Below are 17,071 nucleotides of genomic sequence, written 5' to 3'. Positions count from 1 at the left end.
AGGGGTATTGGAAAAGCAGCATTTCTGGCCTCTGGAAGTCTGAACAAAAGTGAAGTCTGACCTTGTCATGGGGCCTCTGTGTGGAGGACGGAATCCAAGCCCTGGAGTGTCCCAGGAGCTTATGATCTCACACACTGGGGTCTGGGTTACCATGAGCCCCAGCCACAGCTTGAGGGCTCTTGGGCCAGCAACGCCAGGCAAGGCGCGCTGAGGATGCCTGTGGCCTCCATTCTTAAAAAGTGCTCCCTGTGCACTGCAAGGTCTTTGGTTTACCATCATTTTTCTTCCCGTGTTTAACTGTCAACACCCTGAGAATTACCAGCGTTCCCTCATAGATAAAAAGGTGGTGACCTCAGAGCCAGCCATTTCTATTCCTGCAAGGGGCACAACCAGAGGAGCCTCAGAATGAGCCAGTCCTACTCTTTGGTGCCACCCGCCCTGACCTGACACAGGGCTTTCCTCAGGAGCCCCAGAGGCCTCCAGCTCCCTCTGGAAAGGTGGTGGGTTCAGTAAGAATCCAAGTGATGGGTGCTCTCGGTGGGTCGGTGTGAACAACGTCCAACAGCCTTCCCCGGGCCATCCAGGGCCTCGTTTTGCTTGGGTCTGAAAGAGATTTTTGTTTTCTGGTGAGAACAGCCCCAGCCTGGCGCCGGAGCTAGCAGCAGGAATACAAACCCTTTCATGTGACGGGCCCAGAGTGGAAAGATACAGCCGCAGGTCCTCCCCTGCACCCCTCAGGGAGGCGGGCATTTGCATATTCCCCATTCATCCTGGCCTTGAAAAGGAGGCCCGAGGTCTCAATGCTCCCTGCCCAGCCGAGGGCCGGGCTGCTTGAGCCTGGCATTAACCCTGTGGACGCCAAGGGCCCCTGCTAGCCAAGAACAGGACCGGGCAGCCGGGGGTGGGGCAGTGAGAGACAACTGCTTCGGGAGGTGGCAGGGTCACCCCGACAGGCAGAGCCTTCGGCTGAACTGAGTGAAACTCGGATTTGTTACTTTTTGTGGCATTTGGAGGAAGAACATTGTCAAAGTATGGGGGAGCCAGGAAATTAAGCTATTTATCCAATTTTCCAGAAAATTTACCCCTAACCAAAGGCAAAACTCTCTCTTCTCTGCTCATTGTCTCTTCTGTGACAAAACCAGTGGCCCTTGGAATGGTTGGGAGGGAGTCTTGGTGGCTCCTGGCTGCAAGCAGTGGCCCCGTCAGCAGGGAGCTAGGGGCGTAGCTTGCCTGGGGCACTTGTGCATCTTCAAACCCCAGGGTACTCGGAGCTGGTGGGTTCTGTTAGCTCATGGCTGTGGCATGGAAGGCATGAGGCATGTAGGCAGTACCCTGACAGTCTTTTCTCCTCTGCAGCTACGTGCTGGCCTCCCAGCCTCGGCTTCCTGCCTCTTTCCTCAATGCAACCAGACTCTTTCCTGGGAGCCTCAACATCTTACAGGCTCTTCCTGCGACTTACCAACCCACTTCTGTCCCTCAGTCCACTTCTCAGAACATTCCTTCCCATCTGTTCCTGATTCCCTCCTTGCTCCCATTCCCTGACTGAGGATGTGTCCCGGGTTCTGTCTTTTGTGCATTTTTTCCTGAGCAGGGTGTCAGCGAGCGAATCCCCCTGTTGCTCCCCCCTCCTCTGTGACCACAACCACGTCTTAGCAGGCCCCTCCTGGAGAAGGTCACGTCCTGTGCTGTGGCCACTGCAGTGAGCTCTGAGACCCTGGCCTTGCCAGGAGCGGCCTCTGGTCCCTTGATCTTGAGCCTGTTAGGTTCGCAGTATGTCCTCAGTTTGGGCTGGTGTTGGAAACGGATCACGGCTCCTGAGGCCAGGACACTGGCAGTCCTAACACGGACTGGCTGGGAGGGGAAAGGATCATGTTGCAGCCTCAGGATTTGGCTTCCTGCACAGTGGGGCCTGGCCAGGGGGTGTCCCTCTGTTCTTGTGGTGCTCATGGCCCTCAGCAGCATCCCCGAATTCTGCCTGCTGTCCCCGGCGGGGGGTGGGGTGGGCTTGGTGTGAAAGGAAGGGCAATGAGGCTGAGGCTCACCCACGCCATCAGCCCTGGCTATTGCGTTCCGTAAATGGTTCCAAAGGGACTGCCGCCGGTCTTAGCCTCTGATGCCCCTCTTGGCACTGAAACTCTAGTTGGGCCTGATTCGTGGTGAGGACAACACTTATCTCTGAGCTTGTGAAAGACACTGTGTTTCTCTTTGCTCCTCTGTCCTCAAGGTTATTTGTATCTTTTAAGTTCCTGAAGGTGTCGTTTGAGCCTGGCTTCCCAGTGTTACCGTCAGGAATGTGGGCCCACGTTCCCTGACCGGGGCTTTGGGTGAGTGGGCTTCTTTCAAGGTGCTGGTGTGGTGGGAGGAGGGCCCAGGGAGAGGGGGCAGTGAAGGCCGCTTCCTGGACTGAATGGCTAACGGGAGGCATGATCAAGGTTGAGTCGAGGCCAGTTGGTACAGGTGGCCCCACGCAGTGGGCAGGCACGGCCTGCCGGGGGTGGGCTTTCCCACACTGAAGAGGCTTAACTAAACCTTCACAGCTCTCTGCAGGCTTCTTGGGGAAGCTCGGCAGGTGAGTCGCTGTGTAACCCAGCAACCTGCGTCCCAGCCTCTCAGGGGATGTGCGGCCAGTCTCACCTGGCAGTTCCCCAGTCGGGGAGGCCCTGGGCCCCATCCCTGCACCAATCATCTGTGGCACTGTGGCTAATTAAAACCCAAGAGGAAGATGGAAAGACAGCCTCTCGCACGCGCTGCACACGGTAGAGCCAAGCGTGAATATCTGTGAGCATGGGGTGGATAGTGGGCCAAGGGTGGGCTGCTATGTTTGCGTGTCTGCCTGTCAGGGTCACACAGGTATGGTGGTGACATCTGTGCTTTTCTTAGCCTAGCACCTGGGCCACACCCTTCCTGGGGCAGAACTGCTGCCGAGCCTCCGTGTCCCCTGCACCCTGTGTGGTTTTTCATCAGCCAGGACCTGAGTTGTGGCCACTGCATTTCCTGCTCCCAAAGCTGCCCTGAGAAGCACTAAAGGAAGATTTTGTCTTATTTTAAAACATCTCTGAAGATGTCTAGATAAAAGTAAGGGTCCTGCCAAGAAGGAAGAGGTAGGAGCTTTGTGAGCAGGAGGAGGGTCCTCAGGCATTTGTGTATTTTACAGCTTCCTCGGGGTAGATTGGAGGAGGCTATGGCCTGGGGGCCCAGATAGGCTCCTGCCAAATTCCCAGAAAGGGCAGCTGAGGCCGGAGGCTCCCCTCCTGGCCTGCCCTGGGGTGGTGGGCTGAGCAGTGGAGGCTGCCTCAGCCTCAGGGAAAGTGTTGCGAGGCCTGTGGGCTCCAGACTCACTGGGCTGTGCACACAACCCCTTAAGAGGGAGCTCAGAGCCCTGGACTGTGGCGTGGGACAGCCCTCCTGCTGACGAGGTAGGCCGGGTTTGGGTAGACAGTGGCCCCACTTTGGCAGACTTGGAAGCACCAGGTGTGGGTAGGGCCCGGAGGGTGGCCAGCGACCTACTATGGCCTGGATTTGCGTTTTACTCTCCAGCAGCAGCGGCCATCTTCCTACTGTGTGCACAGTCACATGCTGATCACTGAAGTAGGAGTAAGAAATGGCCATACCTGAGCCCCACCCCCACCCCTTATCCTAGGGAGACAGGCTTTGCAGGAGTGAGGCCCTGGGAGTTCCTGGGACCTCTGGCCCTAGTCTGTCTGCCAGAGGTGCTGAGAGAGTTCAGAGCTCAGCCTTGGTCCCACCGGGCCAGGGTGTGGGTTCTGGTTTCGGGATGACAATATCTCTAAGGGCAGGCATTAAGGAAGGGCTGATGTGCTGGCCTGGGGTCTTGCAGAGTAGACAAGCCAGTATCTTCTACCTGCTGGCCCTGATCCTTATTCTGGAGCATCCAGAGCATCTTTGAGCAGATGTTTTATCTGGGACTGTGCCCAGTTTCCTTCCTTTCCCCAAGTAGGCAGGTTGTGACCTTTTGGGGTGGAGGGGAATAGAGGCAGCCCCTGAGACCCTGAGAGGGGCTGGAGGTGGAGTCTCCTGGGCCCCCAGATGCCTCGCTCAGCCAGAGATCTGGCATCCCCACCCCCACGCCCCCCCCCCCCGACTTCCTACCACTTCCGCCACTCACGTGGCCCGGCAGGTCCCCAGCCCCTGGCTGAGGCTCTGGTCCCTAATCAGTGTCACAGATGGAGGTGTAAAGAGGCTTTGTCCTTAAGCAACCCATTTGGCAAACTCCGTCCAGAACTGAAGACAGAGTGGGGGCAGGGGGAGAAGCCGCAGGTGGAGCTCCAGCAACCCGGCAGAGCGGGGGTTAAGGCGGGTTGCTCCGCTCCAAGCTGATCTGAGCCAGGGCTGCCCAGTGTGCAGATGGAGGCGGGGGCTGGCAGCTCCTCATAGAGCGGCTCTGTGCTCAGGTCCCTGCCAGACCTGCCCCCACGGCCGCCAGGGAGCCACTGCCACCGCTGTTAACGCTGCCGCCAGCACCCGGCTTCCCAGAGCGGGTGGCCGTTGCCATCCGTTGTCCCCAGGAGGGCAGACTCGGGGCAGGGCCTTCGCCACTTTTGTGCTTTGCTCAAGATGTGGTAAGCTCTCTCCCCGAGCCCCACACACCCCTTATAAAGGGAGGCTGGTACTAGTGGGACCAGTTCAGCCGCCTCCCCAGTGCCAGGAGCCCTCTGGAAAGGTAGGGTGTGAGTGCATGTCCTTTTGCAAGTTACCTCTGTGCCCTTCTGGCTGGCCAAGAGATGGACTAACTGCTTTCGCTAACCACTGTCTACCGAGTGTTTCACTTCCTCTGTGATCCGCACCACATTCTCTGTCCATGACCTTCTTTGAGAAGAGGCCCACAGGGGTCAGGTGACTTGTCCAAGGTCATAACTGCTATCAAGAGTGTGAGTCAAGGCTTGGACCAGGTCAGTGCAGCACCAGAACCCGCCTTGGGGCCCTTTCCCTGGCCTGTGTGCTGGAGATCCCGGTCCCTGGGAGACGTTGTGATTTTCTTTTTGAAGCTTTTAACTGGGAGTCGAGGATGTTCTTTAATGATCTGGTGGCTTGCCCTGCACTTGCCTACCATTTCTGAACTCGCAAGAGCCCCCACCCCACTCCAGGCTGATACAGAGGGAACCTGGGTGATTCTAAAGGAAGGGAAGAATCTGAGGGTCAGGGAGTCCTTCAGCACCAGCATGATGAGTTGGACTTTTGTCCTAAGGTAGTAGGGAGCCAGATAAGGTTTTTGAGTAGTAGCATGACATGGTCATGTCTGTGTATCAGGAAAATAACCTTGGTATCAGGGCAAGCACCAGGCAGAGCTGGGACGCCTGTGAGAAGGCTGCTGTGTGAGCCTGGACTGCGCTTGGTGGTGGCTGGACCAGGCCAGGAGCTGTGGGGGTAAAGAGGGGCAGCCACATTTGAGGGGTATTTAGGAGGTGGCCCCGACAGAGCCATCTGGCTAGGTTGCAAAGGTCTAGAGTGCTGGCGTTAGGAGGCTGGTCAGCAGAGGGTCCTTAGAGCCAAGCCATGGGACTCAGGGCCATCTCCACAGGGACTGTGTGTGCCCTGGGCTCTGCCTCTGCCCCTCGGCCACCGTGGCACCAGCATGCTCCCCACCAGGGTCTCTTTCCTCCCATCTCTCTCCTTTCCTGCGCTTGGACAGCTCTGCTTTCCACCACCTACCTTCCAGGGGCCCCGATCAGGGGAGGCCCTAGTACGGTGTGGGGAGTCCCAGGCCCCTAGCCTGTGCCACCAGCTGGTATCATGAACTCTTCCGTGGCAGAAGAGAAAAAGGCATAGGGTATGCTGGGGGAGGGGAGGCCGGTTTGTGCTGAGGGTGGGGTCCTCCCTCCTGGTGAATATTTACAAACACAGCAGCTCACTAGGCAACAGGGCCCCACTGATTCCCCCGGGTACTGCCCACCCCCCACCCCTGTCCCATGCTACTGCCACCAGGAGAGCCTCGTGGGGCATGGGAGGAGGCAGCTATTGCTGGCACCCCAGGGACCTCCGAGTCCCACCCTGGTCCAACGGAGAGGGAGTGAAGGTCGGAGTAGGCCTAGGCCTGGTGAAGTAAGGACTCCCAGGCTTAGGCTCTACCCTGCCCCCATGCCAAGGGTTTGGTGGCATGGGGTGACTCTCAGGCCTGTGTCCTCACAAGACCTGAATCTGCAGCTCTGCCCTGCAGTGGCTCCCAGGTCTGGAGGGACTTTCGGGGCAGATGCAGGCGGTGGCCCTAGCTGTGTCTGAGAAGGTTGGCGAGCCTGGAAGCATGACACAGTGCACCACTGATTGCTCTGGGTGCTGCCCACCAGGCAGGGGTGCGGGCCCGGCCTGAGGAGGAGTGGGTAGGCAGACCCTTTCTGCACCACCTTCCATTGCCCCAGGCAAGTGGGCTTCCTAGAGAGAAGGACCCAGCCAGGAGAAGTTGGTGAGAGGGAGGGCGTGCACCCCTAGTGTGTGCACGGTGGAGAACCAGCCACGGGCCTGACTAGCCTATGCTGCCACTTCCCGGGCTCTGGTGGCCTCGTGCTGCCTCCTGCCCCTGCAGCCTGGGCCTGGGCTCTTCTGAGCAGGGCTGGAGCCAGTTGTCTGTGGGTTCAGCACCCCCGGACATAGAGGTGTGGGTATGGACAGTCCAGTGCCGGCAGGGGTGGGTGGCGGTACCACACGAGGTAGGGGTTTGGGAGGCTGTGGTCTGGGGCCTGGATCCTGGCTCCCCCTCTTGCGACCCGTGTACCAGTAGACGGCAGCTACCTTCTTTGGCGGCGTCTGTGTGCTCCCACCTTAGGCAAGGGCTTCCCAGACACCAGCAAGTCAGGAAGTTTAGGCAAGTTCTGTTCTTCCCTCTCCTGGGGACTGTGCTACTTTGGTGACTTGTGAGAGCACGTGTACGTAGGAGGCCAGCCGCTCAGACTCGTGGCAGTGACCTTTGTACAACATTTCCTGAGTGGAATAGTCAGCTGGCTAAGTGCTCCCCGCTCTCTCTCAGCTCCAGCCTTTGTATGTTGGCTTCCCTCTGCTCAGGACACCCTTTCCTCTTCGTCCTTCTGCCTCAGCACCAGTACGACTCCCTGCCAGAAGCCGGTCCTGACTCCCCATACCTGAGTCGAGCACCTTCTCTGGCTCCCCATGCCTGATCACGGCCCAGACCGCGCTGCACGGCCCTGCCCCCTCCTTCATATGTCTTCTCCGCGGAACTGAGGGCAGACCCACATCTGGCTTGTCCCAGGGCCCGGCCCCAAGCCAGAGGGGAGCAGGGACCGTGTGAGGGTTTGCTCTGTGATTGGGGGTTGGGTGGGTGGATGGATCACTTGGCCATTCTGGGCTGTGCTCTGTGAAAACCCCAGCATTGCAGCAAGGGCTGCAAATGCCCATGTTCTGCTGCAGCTTGGCATCCAGGAGCAACTGCCAAGGGCTAGGTTACTGTTGGTAGGGAGCTACATTTCCAGGGTGCTCTCTGACATTTTTGGGACCACATAGCTGAGCTCTTGGGCTTGTCTGAGGCTTCTCAGCCCATTGATTCAGTTCAGCGCATTAGAGGAAACGTCTGGGAGCTCGGAGCCCACCCCAAGAGCTGAGGAGCGTATCTGGATTTTCTATATGTAGACTAAGTCACTTATCTGATAGGCATGGCTGTGACACAGTCTCCCCATCTGCAGCTTAGGGAAAAGCAAATGTCCCAAGGAAGCTGGCTGATCCCCTGCCCAGGGTCTTCCCCAGAGTGGTTTTCCTTGGTGAATTCACTAGGGTCCATAGCTGGGCCTCTTCTCTGCTGGTGCAGTACTTTCATGTGATCGATATGCCCGGAGTGATTTGTTCCTGTGGGATAGCCTGCAAACTGATCTAGCTCAAGGAGGCTGCCAGGAAAACTGGGTTTCCGGCTCAGGAACTCAGTGAGAATGACCAGGCTGGCTTGGGGCCTTACTTTCTCTGCACCCCAGGCAGCACCCAGAGTCTGTGGGTGGTTCACGAGTGTTCCCAGGACTCAGAAGGCCTGTTATGCCTTGCACAGAGCATCAGCTCCCGGGGCCTAGCCACCTCTGCCCGGTGCTCGGACCTGCCTGGACTGAGCATTCTAAAGATGGGCAAGGGGAGGTCCACAGAGGTGGGTTACGTGCAACCTCGTATGGCTTATAAGTGAAGGAGAAGGGATTTGAAGCAAGATTTGCCTGCTTTCTCGGCGATGCCCTGGTACGTCACTGACCTCATCTCTGGTGTGGTGATGACACAGTTTAGTACAAATATTATTTGTCAGGATTTCAGCAGATCTCTCCTCTCTCAGGGGTCAGGCAATTGCTGCTTGGCTCATATCCTGTGGCGGTAGAGTGGCTGCTGTTGGGTTTCTCGTTGTTTCCTAAGAAGCGAAACCACAGCCATGCTTCCAGAGGTAGACGGCCAGTAGGAGAGCGGCTGTAGATGGTGAGATGGTGCCTGGAGCCTAACCAGCCCTCGTTCTACTGGCAGACCTGTAGGTGTTGTGTGGCGTTTCTAGCCTCAGATCTTCCTGGGCAGTGACTCCGAGGAGGCCCTAACAGGGAGAAAAGCATCCATGCTTGGTCCATCCTCACTCTCTCTCTCAGTCCTGGGCGAAGTGCAGACCCCTGAGCCCAGCTGGCCATGTCTGCCCTGCCAACATGGTTCACTTAGCCATCAGGAGGATGTGGTAGCTCTTGGGACCTGTTCTCTTTGAACCAAAGTTAGTCACTAGCGCTTCCCACAGAAGCGCTTCCGCTGCCCACCCCAAGGCATCCTCTCTGTCCCCTGGTAGGCTTACTGTGTTCTCTTGGGCTGGGGTAGGCAAGCATGGCACCCTGCCCGCCATATGTGGTATCACAAGAAATGCACCTTGCTGAGCCCTTTCTCTCTGGGCCTTGGTTCTTCTCCCTTCCCACCAGTTTAACACGTGCTCCCTAGGCCACTTCCATTCGCTCTGGACATTAGTGGATGGGATGTCCAGTTAAGGGGCCCAGTTAATGGTGGGGCCACCTGTCCCTCTCGGTGCTTGGTCAGGGGCAGTGCGCACAGTGGTCAGCGGTCTGGGGCCAGGGATCGGTGCCTTGACCCCACCCCGGCTGCTCCTGGTAATGCTGCTCTTCCTCAGAAAGCTGGCCCCAGCATCACCTCTGGCCCTGGCAAGACTTTGGCTCCAACTTTCCTTCAAGGAGGGCCTGTGGTGGATCAGGATGTGGACCTGGGGGAACCCTGCTGAGTCACTCACTGGACCCTTGCCAGATAGATTGATGCCCTTATGTCATGAGGGCCAGAGGTGTCTGTCAGGATGTGTCTGTGGGCTCTGCTCCCCTTGCCTTCTGTCTCCCTCAGGGTCAGGGCCTGGGGCTGGGAGCTTTGGAATGGGGTGGGAGGAGCCTGCATCACCCCACTCATTCTGGCCACTGTGCTCTCCTTACTGCAGGAGCAAAGAGAAGCACAATGGTATGACCACACAGGAGCGGGGGTGCACCCAGACCCTGGGGCTCAGGAGGCTTTACTCCGGAGCTGTCAGACCATGCACTGGCCTCTGGAAGATACAGAAGCCTCTGTCAGTCATGGCCCAGGGCCTGCACATACGGTTCTCAGGAGAACTGGGCTGGATGTCTGACTCTCAGGGGTGACTCCTCAGGGTTCCGGCCTGTCACCTAGAAAGGCCTTTCTAGGAAGCCAGCTTCTGGGATGTGCTGTGTTGCACCAGGCGACCGTGTGCCCCAGCTAGCCCAGGGCCCGCCCTACAGTGTATTTGGCCAGGGCCTGGCCAAGGTCACTGTGTCACTTGTGATCCAAGACAGATGGAAGGACAGACCCGGGACACCTCCCTGGCCTGCCATCAGCTCTCCTCTCTCACCCACCTCTTGTTTCCTGCAGAGTTCATTCTCTCACTTCTGGAGAAGATGCAGACCCAGGAGATCCTGAGGTTGCTGCGGCTGCCTGAGCTGGGTGACTTGGGCCAGTTTTTCCGCAGCCTCTCAGCCACCACCCTCGTGAGTGTGGGTGCGCTGGCCGCCATCCTCGCCTACTGGTTCACTCACCGGCCAAAGGCCCTACAACCGCCATGCAACCTCCTGATGCAGTCGGAGGAAGTGGAGGTGAGCAGAGTGCCACAGCTGGCGGCAAGGAGTGGGCAGAGGCGTCTTGAAGGCAGAAGGCAAACTTGCAGCTGATTTGACCCAAAATGGTGCAGAGAATCTCGTTTTCCCCTGGCAGTGAGCCAGTAAGCCTCCCGGGGCCTTGAACAGGGTCTCCTACACGATACTTCTCTGCCTTTCCCAGGAACTGATCCGTGGCCTTGCACCGGATCTCTAGTTTGTCTGCTTCTTGGGTGGGAAGCTTTGGCTCGTTAGTGCTTCAGCAGAAAGCCTAAGGTTCTCAAGGGGCCGCCAGGTAACTTTCCTCTTGTCTCCCTGTGCCCAGCCCTGGTCTGGAGCTGGAGCTCAGAGCTGAGCCCACCTCATGGCCCTGTGTTCCCAGAGCACATGGGCTCACGGGAGGGCCACCAAGGGGAGCAAGGGCAGTGGCCCAGCCTGGACAAGGGTATTCCAGGCTCAATCTAAAAGGACTAGTGAGATTTCTTTCTTTCTTAAGCTTGTGAAATTTATTTTGCCTTTTAAAAAATTGTCTTTTTCTTAAACTTTATTCATTTTGAATAGATAACATATTCACCCTTCCAAAGAGAAAAAGGTCGCAGACTGAAGAGCTTCTACCTTCTTCCCCTTGCCTGCGAGTTCTCTCCAGAGAACTGTCCATGAGCGAATGGATAGTTATCTGCCCCTCTTTTTTTTTTCCTTTGAAGATTTTATTTATTTATTTTAGAAAGAGAGAGTGAGAGAGGAGGGGGAGGGGCAGATAGAGAGGGAGAATCTTGAGCACGCTGTGCTGAGCACGGAGCCTGGGGGCAGGGGGGCTTTACCTCACAACCACGAGATTACAGCCTGAGCCCAAATCAAGAGTTGGATGCTCAACCCCCTGAATGCCCCTGCCCCTCTTTTTAAATGCTATCCTGCTGCATACACAGTTCAGCATCTTGCTTTTTTGCTCTTGAGGGTGCATTCGGCAATCATGAGCATGGTACAATTTTGTGTGGTAGGAGAAGATGCAGGTCTAGATAGGACAGGGGTCTTCAGGGCACTTTTCCCGCAGAAGGCATGATGTGTGCAAAGGTGTGGGTATGTGTTCTTGCACTTGGTGGCTTTGGGAAATAGTGATTCACATGGGGTAGCTGGATGGTGGAGCGGGGTACCCCTGGACTAGCAGAGTGGTGACCAGAATGGCCTTTGGTGACTGGCAGCCCTGAAGGGCTGGCCACGCCTCTTACTAGCTATATGGTCCTTGGCAGTTTCTTAACTCTCTGAGCCTCAGTGTCCTCAACTGCCAAGTGGGTAATAAAAAGAGTGCCCACTTCCTAAGGTTGTGGTAAGGATTTGGTAGGATGACACAGAGAAAGTAATAGACTGTTTTGGTAAGCCTATAATCACAACTCGCTTGGAGAGGCCAGTAAGGACAAAGCCCCATGGTGGGCAGCATGGATTTACTTTGGGTTTTTAGTAGAGAAAGAGATGCAGGGCCAATTTGTGCTGTAGAAGGATTGAGCAGCCTGGGCAGGAGTGTTCCTGGACAGGTACCTTCGGCCAGTACACAAACTAATTCACACTATTATGTGAATGCTGGTTGGCACCCAAATGATTCTTAACCTAGGGGCACAGCAGCAGCAGATGATGATGAGGGCCGTCCCGGTGCCAGAGGGTAGCCGGATGCCAGCCAGCACTCCCCATTCCATTGTACGAGTGAGCCATAGCTGTATGTGAATCGTAACTGGAATTCTGGACGTTTTGTGGGTACCGTGTGTACGTATGGGAGACCAGTGTACTGGGCCTGTGTGCGTGAGCCAACTGTGTTTGAGTGTGGGGGCATACAGGTCAAGTGTAGAGGTCATGTGTGTGCCGTCTGGGTGTTCTGTCTAGGCCCCGTGTGTGAATGCATACAGAGCATGTCACAGTCCCACCTATGTGGCCCTGGTGTGCGTCCACGCTCCGTACCGCCTGGTGTGTCCTGGTGCCCTCTTCTGATGCCTCTGCCTGCCTCAGCCAGCTTCCCTGGCCTGTGCTTGGCTCGTAGGACAGTGGCGGGGCCCGGCGATCTGTGATCGGCGACGGCCCTCAGTTGCTCACCCACTACTACGATGACGCCAGGACCATGTACCAGGTGTTCTGCCGTGGGCTCAGCATCTCAGGTGAGAGGGGGCGTAGGGGTGTGCAGGAGCTGTGGCAGGGAGTGAGCAGGTGCAAAGGTGGGGAGGGGCAACCCAGGTGTCAGGGGGCTGGGAGGGGAGTGGTACCCAGGTTCAGAGGGCAAAAGCCGCTCTTGGCCCTTCTCCCACCCAGTCGGAGAAGTAGCTGCAGTGTGTGGCCGAAGGGCTGACCTCAGCTTTGTTCTAGCACTTAGGACTGCCCGACCTTAAGCTGGCTCTTAGCCCGTACTTTATATCTCCCACAGGCAGCCCCTGATAAGCCTCATACTGCCAGGCCACTGGCTGGCATGGTTCAGAACCTGGGCCTCTGAGATGTCTGGGTGGGCCAGGGTAGGGGGCAAAAGGAAATAGTCCTACAGAGGCAACTTTCCACCTCTGCCCCCATGGCCAGGTCTCTGTGTCCTCCTGGGGCTGCATCACACAGGTCATGGTGGGAACTGGCACTGTGTCATTCCCTGATCCTGGGCCTCCCTGATCCCTGAGGACACATCATGCTTGTGTACTTTAGGCCTTCTTGGGCTTCTGCAAGTTAGACAGGGAGCTAAAGGGCAGTTCACCTGACTCCTGGACCAACCACCCCATGGCCTGGGATGTCCATTCAAGTGTCTGATGGGCAGGTGCAGGTGACAGCCCACACTACCCTCCTCCCTGGCACAAGGCCTGCTTATCTCCCTGCAGGGAATGGACCCTGTCTTGGCTTCAGGAAGCCGAAGCAACCTTATCAGTGGCTGTCCTACCAGGAGGTAAGTGACCGAGGACAGGCCCCACCCTGTCAACCCATGTAGACCTGGCATTGGGGGGGCTCATGGGTACCCTGCAAGGTGTCAGAGGGTCATTGTTTCCTTGCTTGGCCTGTTTGCCAGACTCCTGGCAGCTACCTCACAGGGTTTCCAGCCAACCTGGGTAGGGACTTGGGAAGGTCTCAGACCTGTAGGAATCTCCACCTGGGGATCTCCCTCCCTGCTCAAAGTCCTTGCTTTCCATTACTTCCCCATGTCTGTGTGCAGGTGGCCGACAGAGCTGAATTTCTAGGGTCTGGACTTCTCCAACACAATTGTAAACCAAGTACAGATCAGTTCATTGGCGTTTTTGCACAAAATCGGCCAGAGGTAAGCATCTGCCTTCAATGGTTTTAGAGGTATCGGTGGCGTAGGAGCTTGGGTATCATACACAGCCCCGATCCCACTGTTTGTAGGGCCTGGGACAAGAGGAAAAATGGATATACTTGGTCCATGCCACCCCCCAGTCCCTTGGCTTTGCCCCTAATCAGGAGTGGACATCCCAGCCAAGCTCCATCCACAACAGCCAGCCCCACAGACCGCTGTTCCCTGAGCCATGCGGGAAGAAGGACCCAGGGAAGAAGGCCGTGCAAGCCCTTGAAGTAGGCTTGGGACTGGAGTCTCGGAATTCCCTGGGGCATGCATGATCTAGAAGGCTGTGGGTAAGCAGGCACAACGGGTTAGCTTTGTGGATGCCTTGCCACATGGAGAGGGCCAGAACAGAACCTTCTCAGTAGGACCCAGAACAAGTCCCCTGCTTGCCTGGGCAGAAGAGCCGTATAGCCCTCCGACCTGCTCTGTGCTCCCCCAACCCTAGACCTGTGTGTCTCCACAGTGGATCATCGCAGAGCTTGCCTGCTACACGTATTCTATGGTGGTGGTCCCGCTCTATGACACCCTGGGCCCTGGGGCTATCCGCTACATCATCAGGACAGGTGAGCCAACCACATCCCCCTCTTGCCACTGGCAGCCAGCCCTCCAGATCCCCGCCTCTCAGATTATACTGATTGTCTGACAACTAAAAAGCACTTTGCCTCCATTCTCGAAGAACATTCTCCACTTTGGCCCTTGAGTTGGCCTTCCCCAGTTAGACTTCACCTAAAGGCACCTCCCACAGGGCCTGGCTATCATGAAGGAGCCTCTGCACCAGCCCCCACACAGACTTCCAGCTCCCTGAGGCTTAGTCCAGCTTGGGGCAGATGGCCAGGGGCAGGGGCGGGGGTGGCAAATATCTCCAGCAGCGCTGAGATTAGGGAGCCTGAGCCTGGAGCAAAGGAATGCTTAGAAGCCACCCTAGGAGACTGGCCTTTTGTCCTCCGCTTTTCCAGAGCTCCCTGCGGCTTCCTCTCTGTACAACACAGGGCCTGCGTGGCCTGTCTTAGTGCATTTACTCACACCCGCGCTCGGGCACACACGGCCCATGGGGCTCTGCTGCCTGGCACATGTACCCACGGTCACAGCCCATGCGCACACAGCCTGACTTTCCCTTCAGCCGACATCAGCACCGTGGTCGTGGACAAACCTCAGAAGGCCGTGCTTCTGCTGGAACACGTGGAAAGGAAGGAGACTCCAGGGCTCAAGCTCATCATCCTCATGGAACCATTCGAGGAAGCTCTGAAAGACAGAGGGCAGGAGTGCGGAGTGGTCATTAAGTCCATGCAGGCTGTGGAGGTGAGGCGAGCCACTGGTTATCTGCCCCTCTCATGCCCTGGGGTGGATATCTTCGGTCATCAGGCTATGTCAGGGTTGAAACAGGGCAGGCTTCGCAAGGGCTGGCGGTGGGTGGGGGGTCGGTGCCCACAGGCATCCCCTAGGCGACAGGCTCCGTTGGCTGGCACAGTTATTGACATAGGCACTGACAGGTGGGTGGTGGTACCAGCCTGCCCCAGAGTTACTCACATAGCCTCTGGGGCTGCCTGTTCTCCAGCCTGTCTGACCCTGAGGACTAGAGACAGGAGGTCCGGAGTCTTTGAGGGGTTCTTTCAATGTGTCCGAGACTCCCAGCGGCCAGCAGAACCAGTTTTTCTGTGTGTGACCTTCCCGGATGTGTTGCTTTGGTGACAGCTTATGGCCTGCTGGAGTGACACAGGCCATCCTGGCCTCCAGGGCCTCACGCCCTGCTCAGTAGCAGCTGACCCCCACTGTACCTTCCTGGACGTAGGCCTCTGGGCTTTCCCCTTTGTCCTCCTGTGTGCCTGCCTGTTCTGAACTATACTTGTAATTCCTGTGCACTTATACCCTTCCATGGCTCTTGGGGCCACATTTACACTGGCAACCCCCATCTGCCCCTCCAGCCCTGACCCTTTATCTGGAAGTCCTGGCTACCTAGCCCCTCTGTCCTGAACGTTTGTCCGGATGGGCACCTTGAGCTGTCTCCCCCACTGCGCATGTGCACAGTGCCTCACCTTTCCTGGGCCTCAGGCCCCTTGTCTGTAATGTGTGCGGTGGCCCAGGCCTAGGTGTGTATTTGAGGAGAGGGCGCTCCCGTGGTTTCTCCACATGGGCTACGTCTGGATGGGGAATCCTGAACTCTAGACTCCGCACAAGAGCAAGACATACTAGGCTGAGTGTTTTGATTTTTTGTTTCTTCACTTGTTTTGACTGATAAGAACTTTTGAGCATTTAAAAATAGTATTTTTCTCTTCCAGGAGTGTGGCCAACAGAATCATCAGGCTCCTGTGGTAAGCTCATCTGCCAGTAGGTCTTTATTGAGCAAGATGCTGTGCAGGTCTGACACTCACAGACCCCTCCCAGGGGCTTAATAGGAGGTCAGAGCAGCACCCCTGTGCTGATAAGCAGCTACCGTGGGCAGCTTAGGAAATGCCCGCTCAGGGCGCCAGGACTTGTGTGGGTGAGGGTCTAGTGAGCGACCTGAAACAGGAGTCAGGTGTTGAGGAGGGAGGAAAAAAGGGCAGCCAATCCTGGCCACTCTTAGTTCTCCAGGAACCTTTCTTTGGAACGGCTTATGTTTTTCTTTGACGGTAGTGAACTCTAAAGACAGGCTGAGCAGAAGCTGTCTTTGTTCATTTTTGCTTTGTGATTTTTTTCTGCGTGTCACCCCCAAGTGGTACTGCCTGGGGTTGAGTCACCAGTGACGGTCACTGGCCCTGGGAGGGCCCTGTGGGGCTTTAAGCTTGCTTACACGGCCTCTTGCCTACAGCCCTCCCTCCAGCTCAGCCCCGCCCCCTCTTCTTGCCGGCCTCTGTATGAGCATTCTCATACATGGGCTGGCCCTGCATGGGTGGCTCTGGGAGTTGCCCACCTCCCGCACCCAATGCGCCAGCCTTAGAGCACTGTTCTCCGACCCCCTGGCATGCGCTTGCCTCTTGTGCCTCTTCCAGAGCCCACTCTCTGTTCGTCTGGAGAGGTCTGGCTTGTCCCTCAGTCTGAACTCGTGTCACCTCCTCTGCGTACGAGCAGACGTGCTCGGCTCTTCCCCGTGACCCCAGGACTCTGTGCCCTGTGTCAGGGGCAAGGGCCTGATGCAGAACAGTCTTGGTGACACTGTGGGAAACTCAGTTCCTGGGCCACACATTCTGCACCCAAACCTAACCCCAGACATTTGGGAGAAAGTGGGAAGGAAGGATGGCACTGGATCATATCCACGAGGCCTAGATGTGGCCACTGCAGCCCAATCCCATCTAGAACTGAACTCAGATTCAAGTTAGGGAGGCAGCAGACGCAGGTGAGAGGTTAGTGGGACAGATGGATGTCCAAGGCCCCATTAAGTTTCCTCAGCCTTTCTTCCCCTCTCCTAGGGACGTGCCAGCCCGCCTTTCTGGCTGCAGCAGGCAGGGCATGCGCACGGCCCCACACGTGGCAGGTGGGGGTGCATGGAAGGGCCGGCTGGTAGAGGGGCCTGGGGGTATTGGGCCCTGGCTGGCCACACTGGGTCCCTTTAACTCACACCTCTTCTCAACTCTGCAGCCCCCGAAGCCCAGCGACCTCTCCATTGTGTGTTTCACAAGCGGCACAACAGGTGAGCAGAGGTGCCCAGATCACCAGCCAGGGCCACCGGCAGGCAAGCTTCCCTGGAGGCCTTGGTGTGGTGGATGCAGGGGGC

At 57.0% G+C, this 17,071-nt stretch overlaps 1 protein-coding gene across 8 annotated transcripts in view; it reads left to right on the top strand.

The window, feature by feature from the left end:
* Positions 1-9,839: 9,839 nt before the first annotated feature.
* The window catches only part of ACSL6 (acyl-CoA synthetase long chain family member 6), a 40,990-nt gene continuing 33,758 nt past the window's right edge, over positions 9,840-17,071 (top strand). For 3 of the 8 annotated variants that reach the window (XM_028103595.2, XM_088023606.1, XM_088023605.1), the window contains exons 1-8: positions 9,858-9,965; positions 12,097-12,211; positions 12,908-12,972; positions 13,237-13,338; positions 13,844-13,943; positions 14,501-14,679; positions 15,657-15,689; positions 16,936-16,987. In XM_028103595.2, coding sequence (XP_027959396.1) covers positions 9,876-9,965; positions 12,097-12,211; positions 12,908-12,972; positions 13,237-13,338; positions 13,844-13,943; positions 14,501-14,679; positions 15,657-15,689; positions 16,936-16,987 — 736 coding nt within the window. In that variant the 5' untranslated portion in view covers positions 9,858-9,875. Of the gene's footprint in view, positions 10,071-12,096; positions 12,212-12,907; positions 12,973-13,236; positions 13,339-13,843; positions 13,944-14,125; positions 14,169-14,498; positions 14,680-15,640; positions 15,690-16,935; positions 16,988-17,071 lie in introns of all 8 variants that reach the window. The other 5 variants (XM_088023602.1, XM_088023603.1, XM_028103593.2 and 2 more) reach the window with 5 other exon arrangements.

The sequence above is a fragment of the Eumetopias jubatus genome, unplaced genomic scaffold, assembly GCF_037043125.1.
Source record: "Eumetopias jubatus isolate StellerSeaLion01/CBP00866 unplaced genomic scaffold, mEumJub1_p1.0 scaffold_5, whole genome shotgun sequence".
Classification (NCBI taxonomy): domain Eukaryota; kingdom Metazoa; phylum Chordata; class Mammalia; order Carnivora; family Otariidae; genus Eumetopias; species Eumetopias jubatus.
Note: the sequence above shows the minus strand (reverse complement) of the source record. Positions and strands in the feature narration are given on the sequence as shown.